This window comes from Macrosteles quadrilineatus, unplaced genomic scaffold, assembly GCF_028750875.1.
Source record: "Macrosteles quadrilineatus isolate MER2022 unplaced genomic scaffold, UCM_ALF_1.0 Scaffold_9__3_contigs__length_116548681, whole genome shotgun sequence".
Classification (NCBI taxonomy): Eukaryota; Metazoa; Arthropoda; class Insecta; order Hemiptera; family Cicadellidae; genus Macrosteles; species Macrosteles quadrilineatus.
In genome coordinates, this window is record NW_026542602.1 from 101,361,937 (window position 1) to 101,381,757 (window position 19,821).

The 19,821-nt window shown below is 33.7% G+C and overlaps 2 protein-coding genes across 3 annotated transcripts in view; one reads left to right on the forward strand and one right to left on the reverse strand.

Moving 5' to 3' along the window:
- Nucleotides 1–987: 987 nt before the first annotated feature.
- Nucleotides 988–13,349, reverse strand: LOC129002808 (katanin p60 ATPase-containing subunit A-like 2). Its single transcript, XM_054430883.1, has 10 exons — nucleotides 13,237–13,349; nucleotides 12,628–12,698; nucleotides 11,515–11,653; nucleotides 8,542–8,880; nucleotides 8,066–8,234; nucleotides 5,044–5,156; nucleotides 3,703–3,899; nucleotides 2,999–3,158; nucleotides 2,404–2,503; nucleotides 988–1,124 (listed from the first exon to the last, which is right to left on the reverse strand). Exons 1-10 carry the CDS (start codon nucleotides 13,291–13,293, stop codon nucleotides 988–990), a joined length of 1,482 nt encoding a protein of 493 aa, XP_054286858.1. The 5' UTR covers nucleotides 13,294–13,349.
- A 4,186-nt stretch (nucleotides 13,350–17,535) lies between these two features.
- Nucleotides 17,536–19,821, forward strand: part of LOC129004166 (tyrosine-protein kinase CSK-like) — a 45,318-nt gene continuing 43,032 nt past the window's right edge. For both annotated transcript variants that reach the window (XM_054432616.1, XM_054432618.1), the window contains exon 1: nucleotides 17,536–17,670. The gene's annotated coding sequence lies outside the window, so the exon portion shown is untranslated. The remainder of the gene's footprint in view (nucleotides 17,671–19,821) is intronic.

Consider the following 19,821-nt stretch of genomic DNA (forward strand, 5'->3'; position numbering starts at 1 on the left):
TACTACTTGTTTTAACTACTGTATTTTAATTTCATTCTAGAACTATTTTGATTTTCTTTTGATTATTCTAATAAGTTGGCAACATTTTGAGCGGAATAAACACCAGTTTATTTTAGGGATGAACTGATTAGACTCAAAATATCTTGAGCCGGAAAGCAAGTTAAGTGAAGTCCAAGGGTGTTGCATAACACACTCCAAGCTGTGATTTACAATTTTCAGTCAAGCAAATGTGTAATATTTTATTTGAACTGAGGTGTTTGAAATTTGCCAACATGTAATACCTTTCTCCTAACATTTGACTCTGCTGACAGGGTATTTATTAGGTCTTATTGGAATATTAGATTAGAACACAGCTAAAAATAGCTATCCAGTGTAGCCTAACTTAAATTTTAAGGGTAAAGTATTGAACACTCATTAAAATTGCATCTCTATAGTCTAATGACTAGAATTACTTCAAAAAATGTGTTGACAAATTTAACTACAAGCTACAAGTGATTAAATTTCAAAGTTGATAAAAAGCTATGCAGATTTTTCAGTAATGTTGTAACTTGGCTTTTTAACTGCAATATTAGGGGGCCTAATAAATTATCTTAATCATCTATCTTGAGCATGTAATTGAACTCAGTAACCTGTAGGTAAACACCAGTTGATCTAAAATTGAAAAAAATGATAGATTTACTGTTAGTGGTACTGGGTCTACTTATCTAAACATTATTCATAAAAAGGGCACCACAAGCAATTACCAGTTCAGACTTTTTGAATGATTACTACACCTTCTGAGAGTGAATAGGAACTAGCAAAAGTTGATATAACTACTATCCAGTATCCAACCATATTCACTTTTTAGCCACCACACCAATTTGAGCTAAAACTTTCATAAGTATTTACTCGAGCTGTAATGACAAATATTCAACTTGTGAAGCAGAGTTTACTATTTAGATTTCACATTGCAGCATTTCTTTAAAAGGACCACTATTATTTTTTTTGTTATGTTGAACCATACTCCGTCTGCCATTTACGATACTTCCCTACAAGCGAAGAGTTTGAAGGCTTAGTTCGAGTTAATGCTGCTTCCACATCCGCCGTTGTCATCGGCTTCAGTTGTAACTTCCCGAGCTCATTATCTAGTAAAATAAAATGCATTAATACTTTATAGTAATAATTGATATAAGCTCATAGTTATTGTCATGCAATTACTGTAAAATTAATAATTGTGAAAATTCTACATTGCTCTTTTTGTAGAGTCGTGATCATTATTACTTGGATTCTGAGTGGGTTATCAAGCTAAATCTCACCAAGTTCAGACTCCTTTTTCAAAAAGGAGAATTTTTTACTGTCTTTATTATCTTACCTTAGTTCACTTAACAACACAATTTCTTTAACAATTGGTGTAAATACCTGCTTCTTGTAATCCAAATTGTTGCTGTTATGACGCAACTAGTTTCGACTTATCACAAAGTCATCTTCAGATGCCAGGGGATGTCAAATCACTTCATCAGAAGGTCGTCAATACACACATACGTTCATACACGAACATGGTCACGGTTACGAACAAAAACACAGACACGAACATTGAAACGAAAAAAGTACGATTTAACGAGTAAAAGCTAAAAATGGTAACACCGGTGAGGATTATGCGTCACGGCCGGATGGATTTAGCGTCTAGACTGTCTTCGTGATAAGTCGAAACTAGTTGCGTCATAACAGCAACAATTTGGATTACAAGAAGCAGGTATTTACACCAATTTTTATATTGAACGTAATCCGGAGGCTAACATCAACAATACAATTTCTTTATTTGTTACAAAACCTTATGCAATCAAATATGATAAAAATTAAAACCGCCACTTTTGAACTTATATGTTAGTCACTACCACCTCTTCTTGGTAGCTGATTGCTATTTTAAAAGGTAATCAAAATTATTAGTAATGCGTCAAAACTGAATCTCAAATCTCAAAACCATAAGAACACAAGAAAAGTTTGGGTTTTGAGATTCAATTGGCAAGATTCAAAATCCAAACCAAAACCGCCAAAAATAATATCGACCTTTATACAAATGTTTGAATTGACCTCAAATCCATGGTATTAATTATGTAAGTGTCTAGAGTTTAATTTATTTCAGTTTTATAATTTCATAACATGTCTTAAGACATTTAATAATACCCCTAAATTTTCTTGTAACCTTAAAGAACAAGTTCAAAAGTTTTGCATTCAGGTATTGAGATTCTTGATTTGATTTATGTTTCGATAATGAGATTGAAAATTTCTAGTTTAAACTATTTCTAATTAAAATCTAAGCTTTGTGATACTGTTTTACAGTATATAGTAAGCAAGATTGTTTATAAAACAGATATGTTTAAGTTATACTAACTAACCACAAACTGTAAATTATACACTCACCACTAGTGCTGGATTCTAGGTGGCCGAATGCCTGTCTCATGGCTTGCATGGCTGCCTCTTTACATACCAGTCGAATGTCAGAACCAGAGTAGCTGGCGGTTTTCTATACAAAAAAAAAATAAAATAACAACACAATGTACCCAAAACTGTAAGATAGGGTAGAGTGGTCAAAGTCAAGACATTGGAAAAACTTAATGCCAATATAGAGTGAAAGAAAATTTGATCGTTAATTTGAAAAAAAAGTAACATCAAAATTTTACTTTTTTAGTAAAAGATTTTACTTCAAATAGTAAAAAAAAACTGGCTTATTATTTTATTTTGTTGGGTCATCTGATATTTTGGTTTAGAATCTTGTGAATTGCCTCTACCTTCAACCCCTGAAGTTGTAATTTTCGCCCACTTTAACAATACAGATAAACCTGAAGCCCTAGTGTAGTAGTCTTAAATTTCACTCCGAGGTTATCAGGGTACAGCTCTCAGCCGTCTTTATGGAGATTTACTTTCAGAGATAAGTTCAGTTTAATTATCTTAATCTTGATGGCCAATCTATCGGCCTATGGGCTTAAACTAGGGATACTATTTGAAGTTAGGGTCCTACCTCAGCAAGCAAATCGTAGTCGAGGTCCGCAGTTAGTTTGGGTCGTTCCAGGACCAAGGGTGGTAAGTTGTGTTTTATCATCTCCCGTCGGGCAGCCAAATTTGGCAGATCCACTAAGATACGCTTCTCCAGCCGTCGCAACATTGCAGGGTCCAGATCCCTAGGGACAGAAACACGTACAGATAACAAGGGCAATGTCTAGTCACAGCTTTGACAAATCATTAGATTCACCTTCTGGTTTATTCTTTCCTGTAAATATGGCCACAAAGAAGTTGGTGAAAGAAAAAATCTTTCTGGAGTGGTATTTTAAAAACAAAATGATGTGTACTTAAAACGGCCCTAGCTGATGCTGAATACGGCTTCAACATAATGTCTTGCGAGTCTTTTAGACACTTGAGTTTTCCATGTTGAATATGCCCACTAGGAAAAGATCTGTAGTATTTGGTGTTTGTGTGTTCACTTCATTACCGAAACACATCAAAATTTGGCAGCCAGGAAAAGGCACCTTTAACCGCCATTAACTGCCTGCTACCATAACTTTTGGCTATTCTGATGATGTCCAGTCTTAATATATCCTGATAATTGATGTTCTACTGTGTTGTCAAACAAAAAAGATGATACATCATTTTTCTGACATTTTAATAGTATAAAGTTATCATGCAGCCTCTCAAGGTATGCATTAGTTTGAAATGTTCAGTTGTTACCAGGGTAAGTTAGATGTAGCCAGCAGAAAGACTCGTTCGTCAGACTGAGCGAGTCCGTCCAGTTGTACTAACAGCTCAGTCTTGAGTCGTCGACTTGCCTCATGTTCGACCGCGTGATCTCTACGACCAGCCAAGGCATCCAGCTCGTCTATGAAGATAGTGGACGGGGCGTGATACCTGGCCACCTCAAACATTACCTGAAACCATTGACTTTTGAAAATTGTTATTAATTAGCACAATTGAATGAGCTTACATAGTGTGCTACTCAATTCAATTTCTTCCGTTACTTGCAGATACTATGATGGTTGATTTGATTGGTTCAAAAATCGACCTAACAGTATTAGACCTAAATCAGTAATTGACATCAGCTAACTCAGAGTCTCAATCTAACTGTATTCATTTTCATTCTAAAACTGGCTACATAACCTTGACATGGGAATGGGATATATAGTTATATTCATACCCAAAGCTGGAACATAACTCTTGGTCTCCAGTTGTGTAGTAAAATGTATTAAACTAGACTGCCTATTCCCATGTAAAAGTTCTAGCTAGTTCTGAATAAAAATGTTTGGTTTGATTTTTATTACATCTGTTAACCATTTAGATTTAAAATGTCAACAAATACTGCATATTCATACAAAAGCATGCAACGTAGTCATAATGTTGTTTAATTAAGAACAAGATATTTTCTGCGTCTTTGATGAATAATAGTGTTTTTGAGTTTGGAGGACCATAAAACAAAGTGCAAGTGTGGTTCAAGGTACATATGACGTTGAAAGAGGCTGTCGAATGCAGTAATTACAAATACAGCTTAATACTGTATTTGCCATACAATGCCCATAGACCTTGTACTATAATTATTCGTGTAACTAGTGTGTGAAGTACGGTAGCACTTTGCTGCACATGAGAAAAATGCACAAGCCGCAGGTGAGTGTGGAAAATTATTTCTCAAGTGCAGCAAAGGCAATTTGCACTCATGTTACACACGTTATATTTTTCCTACAGTTTTTATAAAGCATAGAAATAATTAGTCTTTCAAATGCTAAAAAACACGCTTAAGGTTAAATCCAAGCGTTGAACGAAATGAGAAACAGCTGATTGTAGTCGTAGTATCTTTAAGTGTTGCCAACTTATTTTTAAAGTGTACACGTATTTTGTGCCTATTAAAAGTACGCTGTTTTGTATTGTTTGGTTGGAATACTGGAGTGCGGCAAAAGTAAGTAAATGCAGCAATTAGCAACTTTCTGTACTATAATCAGTGTAAGGAAGCCCACTTTGTCAGGTGACTGTAGGAAAATAACATTTCTATTCTGTGTCAGAGTTTATGACTTGTTAACTCACTCTGACAAGTTTCTCTGAGTCTCCTCGCCATTTGCTCACAATGGAACTGGCCGAGATGTTGAAGAAAGTAGTTCTGCACTCCGATGCTACAGCTTTGGCAAGCAGAGTTTTTCCTAAAATAGATAGAAAATATAAGGATTCAATGGAATTCAAGTTTTTAAAATGAAATAAAAATTCAAACTGTACTGTTCTGTTAAGACCTACTAAACTATTACTGTACCATACTGTAAACAGTTAATCAAATATAACACTTGAATATAATAATAATAATGTTAAAGAGAATCACAAAATGTCATCTTTAGTGAAACCACTACTGAAATTATCCAAGTGTGTAAAATCTATATCTATCTATACTATTATATAAAAATCTAATGGTGTCCTTCTGTATGTGTATTACTAATAGGTGCAAAAACTACTGAACTAACTGGGCTTAAATTTTACAAAAATATAGTTACCATACCAAGGACCATTATAGGACTATTCACATTTCGATACTGACCGTAGGCTTTGCCCCTTTGGCTTTAAAAATTCTTAGGTTAACATTTTAAAAGTTAATATTGATTGGTCTCCATGGCTGTGATGAGAACACTAACAATGTTTGTTTACATTTGCTTTGACATTTAAATATAAACAAGAAGAACTGCTAAACTGCATATTTCACAATTTCAGACAGCTGATACAAAGAAATAATATTTTCCATAAATATGAGGTAGGTTTATTTTGATCTAACATTTTATCATGGATTATTTATTCTAAAACTATGTCAATGAATATAGAAAAAAAAAGATTTTATAACCGTTGCTGTATCAACTCCGGCTTGGATTTTTTAAAGCGTCTTAAGTTAATAATCTTAAGTGAAAATAATGTTATTGATATGTTTTCATGGAAACAGTATGAAAATTACAATGTATAGATGTTTTGTATGAATTTGGAGGCTACTTTAAATAAATTCAAACTGCTTCACATGTGTTAGATTAACTATAATTTGCACATCACATTGTTTTTTATATGTATATTTAGGTAAATTAAGTTATTGTGTTTTGCTAAACCTATGCTTAAATTAAACTAAGGAATACCATCAATAACTAAATTGTCTTTGATTTTTGTTTTCTAAAATCTATAATACAAAATACTCTTATTTTATCTTAACATAGCTTTCAGTTCAAATTTTACTTTATTTGATAAATTTATTGTTTGTGTTTTGCCACACCACTGATTAAATTAAACCAAGGAAAATATCATAAAACTAAGCAGTACACAGTGTTCTTTTGTTTCTAAAATCAATGAAATATCTGTTACTATGTTTTCCTAATGGTAAGTGTGAAAATGTAAAGGCAATGGACGATGGAACTGATTAAAAGAACTGGTTTGTATATTAAGTTGTTTGTTGATATTTTTGTATAGTAGAATCAGAGATGCAATGAAACATATTCCATATTTGCTATTACATTTTTTAGTCCTTGATGCTTTGATAGTCATATTAGTTTTGTCTGCTGTCTTTAATGCTAAATTATTTGTTTGAAATTTTTTATAGTACCTATGGATATAGTTTCTTTAATATTTCAAAAGACTGTATTGATAAGGCACAGCAATATTTATAAAGTTTATAACAGCTGACTTAGTTTTGCTAATGATTTATTGTGAGTGAAAAAACTGAAGATGAAAGGATTTGTGAATTAATATAAATAAGAGTTTAATATAAAGATATTTAAATTTAATAATTAGTATTTTTGCAACTTCAAAATTGAAATTGAAAATGTCAATAATAAATCAAAAGATTTGTAATTAAGGGAGTTGAAGGTAAATCTGGAAAATCATGTTCAAGTTTTACTCGAAGATTTGGTCAGTTTTTCTCATGTCAGCCTCCACAAGATTTAAAATTAATCAAAACCAAAATGGTGGTATCCACTACTTACCAGATTTAAAAATCATAACTTGAACGTTTCTATTAAGGCTATAAAAGTTGAATTTTTGTTTCTAAAAGCGTTGGCGGATCTGTAACTATTATATGCAAGAGATAATGATTAAAATGTTTCTATTTTGTGTCCTCTTCCCGTTGCAAAGCACGGGTACAACAGCTAGTCTATCATAAAGTCATCTTTAGTTCATGTTTGGATTAAAAACAGCTCTGTAAGAGCTGTATCCATCTTGAACTTGTGTTATACTGTATATATGAATAAAATGTGGTTACGGTATGTATCAAATGAAAACAGATTAGATCCTGAATGAGTATAATATGTTCTTAAATATGAATGAGCAAGATGTCGGTGTCCTTAAATATTAATTTGTATACAGCATTGTTTAAAAATGCCTATCATTTAGTAACACCTACATTTTTAACAACATGATAACCTAATCTATTCTATATTCTATATATTTAATACTCAGTTGGAAGAAAATTATTGTGGATTGTATAGATATACCATAAATTATTGAAGCTAAGGTATGTTGTCTGACCTAATCTACCTTCGAAATATTCAACTATGCCCTCACATGAAGTACAATTTACAATTTCAAACGTTTGTACTGCCTTTGCATGAGTAGAGAGAAAAATTCCATTGAAATAAGTGATACAACAGGGGGAACAACCAAAAAAGTGAAAACCGAGAACCGATTGAAAACAAAAACAGACCATTAAAATCAGCAACCGACCCATAACTAAAAGAGATCTACAACAGTAGTTTTTTATGCCATTTTATCCTGTCTTCTTAAAGTTCAACTGTATACACAAAATTTATTTCTTTTAATAATCTTAAGTTACATTTTCAACATTATTTCACATTAGAGATCTATGTCGTCGTCTGCACCTTTACATTCTGTTGGCCGAGCCAAACCAATTACTCACGCCATGCTCCACTGCAAACAGTTCCCTTAGCCTAGCTCATTTCCAATTTATTTGAATTTTTAATGGTTATGGTTAACCCTGGTTTCGGTTTAATGGTTTGTAGTTAAAAGTTGTTTTAGTGTATTTTGTAACTATATGTTGTCATGGTCTGGAACTTATAAAATACTACAAAGTTACCAGTTCCTGGAGGTCCGTAAAGCAAGAGTCCCTTCCACGGAGCCAGGATACCAGTGAACAGCTCCGGATACTTGGTCGGATACACCACAGCCTCCTTAAGTAGCCTTTTGGCTGACTCCAGCCCCATGATGTCCTCCCATCTCACATTCAGGTCCTGGACGAAAATCTCCTGAGGAGCCAAATAAATAATTAAGGGTCACAAGGATTTAGAACAATCAATAGATCACTGCAGTATTGAAACAGATAAGAAAATAATATGTTTAAAGTGATTGTAAACAGTTTTAGTTTTAAAAATTAATAGACTATTACATTTGAAATTAATATCTCAACAAGAATAGTATGGTAGCAAACAACTCATCATTATGTGTGTGTTTAACTGTGTGGCTTACAATCGCTAACCAATTATTTTCTAGTCTTTATAAGAATTTATATTTCAAATTCCAAGCTGTGCAATTAGTTTAAAATGTTTAACTTGCCTTAGATATTATGTCTGCAAACTCCTTCATTTCCCCGGTGTATCCCTCCAGGCCTGAGATGGGTTTAACAATTCTTTCAGAAGACAAGTCAGATTCAATAGGTTGGAGGTGAACATTGGGGTTTGGAGCGGTGATCGGGAGAATTGTTATGTCGAAATCTGAAACAAATGGTTTGTTTTTTCCTCTTGTAGAGTTTCCAGGAGCTTTTGACGAGGTTTTGTTTTGTTTTGGGCAAGAGAGTGAGCTTGCAATCAACTTGCAGTCAAATCCATTCTCGCTTGATTTTCTTTGCAATTTTGATTTGCCATCTCCACCTCCTGGCAATATTTTCTTACAAATCTGAAAAATGAAACATTATTATTAAATATGACTATTTTAAAGTTTTAAAGAACTTCAGTGTCTAGTCACTACAAATATGTTGCTGCTTTTTATTCAGGTAATTGAGTTATTCACAACATGATATCTAAAGAGGAAACCAACATCCTGTTATAGATCAACCTTCATTTGCCCTTTGTGTGTGTGTGTGTCAGTCAATATTGTTTGAAAACAATCTCTATTTATTGTTGTAAAAAAAGCCAATAGAATGAGGACAAACACATTCGACTTAATACTTCTCATTGTTTTATCAGCAAGAAGTGTCAAAGCTACTGGTAACAATGATTGTGGCCCACAAACAATTGATTATCTTGATTGCTGTAAAAGATTTGAACACAGCTTTGACATCTTCAAAAGTGAAGTCATTGGAAAGTGTTTCAGCAAATTTCCTTCTTCTGAACAACCGTTTGATGATAAAACACCACCGGTAAACATTTCCGGATCAGACCGAGAATTGGAAATGCTCAACATCCAGACATGTGTGACTGAATGTATTTTCCAAGAAAGTGGATATCTTAAGGATGGTAAAATTGAAATGAAATCACTTAAAAAAACTCTTTCAAACAGGAATGGGGATTTAGCAACTGTTGTCTCAAAAAGTGTGGACAAGTGTGTAGACTCTTTAGAAAATGCTGCCAAAAGCAATTTGACTTGTAAAAGCGGAGCGGAAGAGTTTTCAATTTGTTTGCTGAGAGAGACGTTCCTAAACTGCCCAAACACTTTGTGGATCAACAACCCAGACTGTGAGGAGCTTAAGCTTCAGGTGACTAAGTGTCCTTCTTTGTTTTATTTCTAAAGTATTCATTAAATTTTTTAAAAGATAAAACCACTGTTCAATTTTTACAAATCATGTTTTATTGATGGGTTTTAAATAAAAATATGGTAGACACCAAATAGTATGGCTGTTGACTCTAGTTATTGATTAAGACCATTCTATCCAATTGTAAAAGCATGAAGATAGTTTTTATATGTTGTGGTTGATATAAAGGTAATGCTAGAAAGTATAACTGTTGGGTAAATTTTGGATTTTATTAGATGTTTTTGACTGACAGTTTTTTAAATGTATGAGTTGCTCTCTAGCATAAAAACTAAGTTATTTAAATTTATTGAAACAATCCAAGAAACCGTCAAGCTTTGTAACTATTCTTTTCAAAAGCTACCATAATTTACTATAAAACTATATAATAGTATATTTATACTGCATTACTAGTCCAAAAAATAGGTGTTTACCTGATACCTGGTAAGTATGGTTGTTCCCGCACAATTTGAAGTTGAGTGTGGGTTTACCATCCAAGTATGGTAAACACATTTTTTGCCATACTAAAACTAACCTAACAATAAAAAATAAAACATCAAATTTGTTACTGTACTCATGCATACTCCAATCAACTGAAGGACTTAACAATCACTACTAATAACCTCTAAAGCCTTGGTTTCTCTGAACCACGCTGCGTTATTGCGTGATCCGTGATTTGCGATACGCAGGAATCACGTGTGCGTGATAAAAAATGAGCGTGTTTTCTATGACACCATCCTCGCAGCGCGCGAGTATATCTTCAGCCATGTTGACCATGGACAACATAGATGTCAGATTTGTTGCCGTAGCTTTGCTGCTGGAGGAAGAAGATAATAAAGAAAATTTACCTGTAAATTTAGTAAAAAAGACTCTTTAGCATGGAGGAAGAAGGGTGTTTTAGAATTCTAATTACCAGGCATTAAATTGAACAATGAAAGTAAGTTTAAGGAATTTGTTAGGCTTTCAAAACAGTTGTTTTGAGTATGAGTATGAGTACTACGGTAATAGCTACTACAGTATTCCCTATATGGGAAATTCGCTAAAAATCTATTTCACCATTTTAAAAGTTGTGCTTGACACTACTAATTGTCCAACATTCTTCTTGATTCCATTGTTCTTGTAGTTCTTTTGGGTGAAACAATATTGTACTAAAAGCTTTTCATAAAACTTGGCAGTAAAAACCTTGGATTTCATAGTTGCAGTTTCATTAACAACACAATTATCAGTCACTAACAGATGAACAGATGGGAATAACTACTGCGTGCCACGTAAAAAGTCTGGGATCCCAGACTTCAGTGCGTCGCGCAAAGGAATCACGCATTACTCAATTGGCGGGAATCACAGAGAATTGCGCATGTGAAGTCAGAGAAAACACCCCCGTAGCAATAGCTGCGACAGACATTACGTCATCGCGCATCCTGCAGTGACGCTGCGTGGTTCAAAGAAACCAAGCCTTAAGAGAGGTTATGATATTGATTTTGTTTATAATCCGTCTTTGCCAAATATAACAACTCCATATCAGCAACATTATGCCACTAAGACATGCACTAGACATGCATGGGTCTAAACTGGTGTCCGGTAAAAACTCATTACCGTAGCCTACAGAAGTATGTAATGAAACCCCATTTGATTAAGCAGGCGGCAAACAGCTCTTTTCCGGACTAAATCCTTGAGTAGTAAGTTCATTAAAACATAGTGTAATGTGGCAAAAAAATTAAAAAAAAAATTATTTACATTAAAAAACCTTTGACACAAAAATGGAGATCCCTTAAAATTAATAAGAAGTGTATACAATAGCCTACCTTAGGATATTTCTGGAACCGCAGAAAGAAGTACGATTCAAACTCCTGGAGGATGGTGTAGAGATCGATGTTATCACATACCACAAACTGATTGCTGAGACTGGCCTCTGACTCAAACTGCTGAGCTGTACTGTGATACCTGCAAATTGAAGAGTACTATTTAATGAAATGAATAGATTATACGGTAATAATAAAGTGAAAATGCCTTTATGAAGCAATGTACAGTATACATCTGCTTTACAGAAAAACTCACGTCAATAGTTCACATGGCAATAGTTATCAAAAGTCAGTTAAAATAATAGCCAGTTTTAATGATCTTAAAACTAAGTATATGTTGAACATAATTAAGGTCAACACTATTAACTTGACGTTGATCCAAGGAAAGGTCATTGAAGCTGTTAGGAGTTTGTCGAACAACACTGGCCCAACATACAATGAATTTTTTCAATTAAAACTTAACGATGAATCATGGAAAATGAAGAAGTCGATCTTGCCAATTATTTCCCAGAGAGAAAAGTCTGTCGAAGGAGAGATTGTGACATTGGTACTATACTGAGGCTCTCCAGAAATTAAAGTGTTTTAGTGGACCATCACCATAAAGCAGGTCCGTACTCTGCACATGTAAACTATGTGTCTGTTCATACTCACAAACAAGCACCATACCTCTGCCTAGATACTTTGAGTAAATAGTTTTTTTGCAGAAAAATGTAAATAGCCTGCTGATTGATTTTGTTATTGCTTGAAATGCTCTTAATTTGTATTCCAATTACCTATAGCTGTTCTACAACCTTGTAAAGAGGGGAGGGGGGTGAACGGTTCCACACCAGGAGCTAGGAGGGTCTGGGGGTCCTCCCCCGGAAAATAGTCTATTGTTAATGGCATTTGGTGAATATTTTAAAAACCATTTTTAACGCTTAGAACTGTGTCCAAAAACCTCCGTTACATTTTTATGACAAAATGTATGATTAATTAAATTGATATTTTACAGGGTCCAATGGGAGAAGCCCCTATATAGCCCCCCTGGAACAGCCACTGCCTATGCAACTAGAAAATATTTATTGAGCCACAATGCCTACTTACTTTTAAGCTCTAGGCTAAGTAATTTTGTCTTACCCTTCATCCTTCAAGTACTGGTGCACAACGTACAGAGTGTGTTTTTTGCGGTCTTGCAGTCTTTTTTCCTCCTGATGGATGGAAAACAAATTTAGGATCTTACTTTACTGTATTGCATCTTTGAGGTGTCTAGTATGATTTTTAGCAATATTAAAAAAACTTTGTAATAACTACCCGGATATAGTTACCAATGATCCTCAATAAGGTACTAAAGTTAGCAAATTTATTTTAGAATTTATTTAAATACCCTGCTCAAGTTGTATAGACCTAATTTTTATCATTTGGTATTGGTAGATGATGCTAACTAAAAATAGCTATATATAAAAGTATACAAATTTTTGCTTGTCGATAGATATTTTGTCATGAGCATGTTAAATGTACCCAAATTGATAGTGAGTAATCACTTTAGTTTTATAAAAATCCCTGGTTCTGGCAATTTCATTATTATTTTATCATTTCTGTGATTTGACTACATTTTATTTTAATGTTGTAAAAATAAAACTCAAGTTACTATATACACTCTGATATAACCAAGATGACTTTACTTCATCAAGTTTGCTAAATAAAAAATGTTTATAATCTTTAAAATTCGCTAAGTAGGCTACTCACAAAATCTCTAACTTGATGAGCTAACTTTATTGTGGAATAATTTAAATCTGTTGTCATTTCTAGATATTATTATTTTCTTTTGTTTGCAGAAAGCCTACCAAACAACACTAGGAAAAGAGGGGGAGGGCTTAGTTAGAGGTTGCCATGACAACATGGATGTAAAATGTGTGTGATTGATCTCCTACTGGGAATAATCTGGCCAGCTGAGCCGACATAAGAAGTATATTAGTCAAATCAAGGCATATAATTTATTTGTTTTTGTTATTTTTTATTTGTATACGCTTTGAGTATATGTCATGTGTTGACTACAAACAATAACACCAAGTTATGACAAAACAGCTTAGTAACTTACACGGAATCAAATATTGTATTGACTTTCTATAGTGCAAGATTTTAATATTAATCAATTTAGCAGAATCTTCATCAAGATCTGGTAATATTGGTTTTATACCAATTTAAAATACAAACTTCACCAATATTTTTGAATTTTTATTTTCATGAGGCTTTTTGCCAGCTAAGCATCATCAGACACTTCACAAAAACTATGAGGCAAAAGGCCTCATGAAAATAAAAATTCAAAAATATTGGTGTTCATTTCCATTGTTTTTGTGTTGGCTTTCTTAGATGTTTTTATTATAAATTTGAATTTAGCACTAGCAGAAGTTTAGTACATGCAGCTTTATAAACGACGAAGGATTTTGCTTCAGGGTTTATCGTTTTAGGCCTTCCTATGTTTTATGTTTAATATAAATATTTTATTGATTGGTCTCCATGGACACAACAAAAACAAATGCCACTGCAAACCTACCGACTAAGTGAATTTCCATTTGTCTGAATTGATTATAAATCAAATCTATTTAAATAATATTAGGTTTTTAATGAGTACCTAGGTAGTTTGCTGCCACAAAGAAACTATAAGTGTGTTTTTTAGTAAAATATTAATAACTTTGTATAAAATAAATAAATTAGCCAAGTTTGATCAAAATATATCCATAAACAAGCAAACTACAACATTTTACAATATTCTCCATAAGAATAACATGGTAATTTTAAATTTACATTTTTTGGATTTTCTCTGTTACTAACCGTACAAAAACACCTTTATACACTAAATTATTATTTTTTTAAGGTCTAGAGAGAAATTGGAAAATTTTGTGTTTGAGGGTCAAAAATGAGAAAACCCAATTTTTATCCCATAAAACCCCCGTAAAATCCTGTTTCCTTGGTCCGATCATGCTGGTTCAAGTTTATCCCGCATTACACCTTTAAACCAAATTTAATCAAAATCGGACAAAAATTACTCGAGTTATCGCTTTTACGGACACACACATTTATATATATATATATATAGATAGATGTATAAACATTTGAACGAATGGTGTTTTTGGCCTCTGGGGACATCAACATGAAAAAGTAAATTGGACCCGGGCCTAGGTCTTACCGTGCCACCTACAGTAAATAGCTACGGTGAATACGGCTAACTGGGACGGGTGGCTTGGTCCTGTAATCCAACTACTAGGAGGTTACGAATTGTGGATATTTATAGTCATGCACTGTGGATGCGAAACTCCCCGGTGTGGATTAACGCCCGCACGAGTGAGTACTACGACTATCCACAGTACTATCCTTAAAATTAGACCAATTCGTATATACCAAGGCAAAAACGTGGTTCAGATTCCATTATAAACTGTAGGTCCCTTAGTTGCCATTAGCTGTATGGGCTATTAATTAACAGCTCTGTCTAAGTGTCTAAGGAATAAGTCGGTCTTAGTCACTAACAAGACTACAAGATCGCGCCATACTCATCCTACACTCATCTCCATTCACACTTGGCTTAAAATACCTAATTTGTATGGTCGCCATTTCGTTGAAAAGTATTTAAAAGTATTAAAGTAAAGTAAATTACTTCCCTATAGGGAAATTCGGTAATAATAACATTTTGGTTTATATAAATTCTTTTTCCTAATGGTAAAAAATAACCACACACTAGGACTATTAAACAAACTGGTTTGTGTAATTGTAAATTGTAAATTGTATCATCGTATTGTCTCTGACTAATGAAAGTAATTTTGTTTAAAGCTAGGCCTACCCTGAAACAGCTAAAGAGATATCGGTCCCACCTGTTTCTAAAGGACAGTATGAAACCAATAAAAACCAAACCATGAAAGTTCGGCTACAAACCAGTTCATTTATTGTAAAATGTAGGATATAGTTTTGTAACAATATAAATCTTCCAAGATTCCACCTTCTTGGGTAGGGTTCCTTCTAACTAGGAATAATTAGAATTATCAGGATTATTTAATTTAATGTGATAAAATTCATCAAGCTCCAAGAAATCATCGATGGTGGAAGGAAAATCATTGGTGTGCTATTCCTGTCATATGCTGACGTCACCCAAATTGAAAAAAAAATCACATGATCGTATTGCCATATAAGTATATATTTGTTTTGATTTGATTGTTATTGTTTTTATATTTTTTTCTAAATGTTGAAATGGTGTTTGCAATCTGGATGACGTCAGCATATGACAGGAGTGACATTACTGTCACCAGTACCATTGAATATATAACACTATAAGAGTGTTATATATTCAATGCCAGTACCCAGTGCGTTGCTCATCATGAACGTTAGTGGGACCATCTTTAAATGCCCTTACCCACTTGTGTACCATTCCGTCACTCATAATGTTCTCGCCATACACTTCACTAATCTTTCGATGAATTTCAATGGCTTTCACACCTTTAGCAGTTAAAAATCTAATTACAGCACGCACTTCACAGTAGGCGGCAGTCTCAATTGGCGGCACCATTTTGAATGCTCAAAACCGGATGTAAACATGGCCGATTTTTGCCGAATTTCCTATGCAGGCTTGCCAATAGATGCACACAGTGCCAATGTTCAAAATGCCAATCGCAGCGCTGGAAACAGAGAAATTTAAAAACGCAACTTACTTAAAAACATGCATTGTCCTTTTTTCTCAGCTTGTGTTTATCGTAGGGAAAATTTACGAATACTATTAGAAATATATTTTCCTGTAGGGGTGCAAAATCCCGTTAAAAAATAAAAGAGGCAAAAAATTAAACACAAAAATGAATTTAAAATTAAAAATACCCCCGCCGCAGCAAACCTGCCGACTAAGCGAATTTCCATTTGTCTGAATTGATTTTCAGTTAAATATATTTTAATAACATTAGGTTTAACGAGTACCTAGGTTTGCTGCTACAAGGAAGCTAATAAAGTGTGTTTTTGAGTAAAATATTGATAAGTACAAAATAAATAAATTTGCCAAGTTTGATCAAAATATATCCATAAACAAGCTAACTACAACATTTGACAATATTCTCCATAAGTATAACATGGGAATTTTATATTTACAATTTTTTGAATTTTATCCGTTACTAATAAACCGAACAAAAATACTTTTATATACTAAATTATTTGTTTTTTTAGGCTCTTTATAATGGTCTAAAGAGAAATAGGGAAATTTTGTGTTTTGAGGGTCAAAAGTGAGAAAAACCAATTTTTACCCCATAAAACCCCCTGTAAAGCCCCGTTCCCATGGTCCGATCATGCTGGTTCGCGAACTCTTTCGATCCCAGGTCTAGGTCTTACCTACGGTCTTAGCTACTTCCTTCCCTATTGGGAAATTCGCTAAAAAAAAACAAAAACATGGACCTAATGGGTTGCATGCTGGTAACAAAATAACAACGAAATATAAACAGAAAATCGATACAAATGGAAGAAACTACAATCAGCATCTTCTTGCATGTATCACAATGTAAAACCATAAAACGATTGTACATAAAAATGGTGTTTGCCGTAAAAATAAATAAATAAATAAATCACATGTTCTATTTACAGCGTGGTGGGGAAATAGAAGAGTCTGTACATTACATATTTTTGGTTGAGTTTTCGACCACTGGATGACCTTCTAGGTTACATAAATACATATTTGTTTGGTGTATTAGTGGAATAAATAAACGATTTATATGTATAGTAATTTAGGGAACCTTACTACATTAACTACAGAAACTGTTGTTGAATTTCGTTCACAGCTCTTGTAAATTTCAAATCGACCCGCCTTCCTGACAGGAAGTGGAACTAGTTCTCTTTTGAATAACCAGTATTATTTCCTTTCACACAATAATAAAAAGATAACCATCACAAAGCCCTGTTATAAATAACTTAGATAAATGTTTTAAGTTTTAAATTACATTTTGGAAATCAATAATTTTATTTTAGTAGTTATTTTGAGTTGTACTATTAACAATATAACATTAATATTTTCAAGATGGCTGACAGTGTAGTGAGAGTTGTGCGTGCGTAGGAACGTTGTGAGTGATAGTGACGTACTTCATTGAAGGATTTAGTTAGTGTCAAAACACCAAAATAGTGATAACTTGAATCTCAACTACTGCAGATCTATAACATAACGTAAGTAAACATACATCAAGTCTATTGTAATCATAATGACCAACGTGAAAGCAAGTTCATTCGGTTAATATTTTTAGGCTATTGGCCTGTTGCTCCTAAACATCAAAACTTTGTAAGTCAATGCTGACCTTGGTAAATAAAACAGAATAGACTTAGGGAATCTTAAGGTTTAGCTGTTAAACTTTTTAAATCACCAGTTGTGGTAGTATAGGCCTATAGTATGAAACCACCATTTAAATCTGATTTGTGATTTCTTGAAATGTTTTAGCCGTAGGCTAGGCCTAGCCTATGAAGTCTGGGTTAGTAATGTTAGGTCCTAACTTAGCCTAAGTCTTTTCACAAACACCAGGCCTGCTTTTTCACGTGTTAAATTAGCCTAGGCCTATTTCTTGTCAGTCATTGAGAGGGACCTTGGTGTAAGTGTAAGTAAATATTCACTTAAATTTGCGTGAGCTCTCAAGTTAGAAGTTAATAAATTCTTGACCTTATTTACACTTAAAGCTAAGATCACATTAGACGCACGTTTCAATAGTAATTTGGGTACAGTTTGGCAGTGAACCTGCGATATACGGTATTAAAATAAACTTAACTTACGGTAACTTACTTAAGCGAATCCCTACTTAACTTAAATTAAAATAACAACAAAACATTTTATCAAAGCTTTTTCCTTTTTAACCATAACCCTCCCAGTGTTACTTGACGAAAATTCGACAAGCAGCACACTTTGTGTAGTGTTACTTGTCGATTTTTCGACACGCAGACATCGTTTACGGCGAAGGCTCTATGACTGACTGAATCGGATTGAACTGGATCGAGTTAGGTATCGTTCTTTCCGTAATATTCTAAGCTTTCTCCAGAGGTCTGTCTCTAAGCGCTATTCATTTTAGTTCCGAAAATATTGTCGCAGACAGCTGACGTGCGTCGTGCGTGTGTATTTGTAAACAGCTAGGTTACCCTCGGACCGATGACTGATGTGTTTTATTACGTTTATCATTGTTTTAGTGTTAAAAATCAAAAGTAGTGATATACGTGGTGCATTATAAGAAGATTTAAGTGGTTTTGAAGTGCTGGTTGATGATCCTGAAGAAGTAGGTAGTGATATTGATGTAAATTATCAGCCAGATTCTTAGCTATGGTTAGGCTATGCATTCTTAGCTAAACGCTATGTACTGAAATCAGTTTTTTGCCCATAACTTATTTATTTGCAAATCTACTTCCTTATATTATTATATATTTGTAATCCTCATAAAATTTAGAACAAAGTGGCTATTTTCAAATATTTATAGGCCTATATACAATTTCATTGAGCGCAAACTTATTTTTCTTTTCAATTTTTCCAAAATATTTTTTTTGTTTACCTAAGTAAATTTTTTGGAACAAATATTCCTTATGTTTTATGTATGATATTGAAGCCCATGATTTTCCAAACAAAATGGTATATAGAACATCTGAATTAACATTGTTTTAAGCTTCTCAGATCTGTTTTAATAAAACCTTGCAAATGCGCCAAAAATAGGTGGACATTAAGGCCTAAACTATGGACACTTGGAGGGTTAACATAAGTAAGTACGGTAAGTGTTTTCGTAGATATTTAAGTTAAGTGAATAAAACTGGAAGAAATAATATTGAATTTTCTATTTCTAATTAGGCAGAGGATGCGTGTCCGGTAACCGAACGTGGATAAGGCGTCCGGCAGTTTCTGTAATTTAACCTAACCTAACTAGGCTAACCAAACTAGCTGATGATGATTAAATCTAATGAAGGTTAAATTCTGTCCATAAAATACAATTATAAGTAAACTTAAGTTAAATGCCTCAAATTATAACAAAAGATTTACAGTTAAGAAGAAATGGTAGGCCTATTCTAAGCAAATTCTTTAACAAAAAGTTAGTGTCACCGATGGGGTTCGATCTAGATAAGGCCTACCTCTTGTACAACAGCTGAGTACTCTATCCATTACACCACGAACACTGATGGCTGTACATCGTATCGTTGTGACTGGTGTTCCGGGCCCCCACAACCCAGTGACGTCACTGCCGGACGCCTAATCCATCCGGTTACCGGACGCGTATACTTTTACGTGTTCACGTATAGGTAGGTTTGTCTTTTCTGGTAGGTAGGGCCTAAGTCATATTTAGTTAAATTGTCATT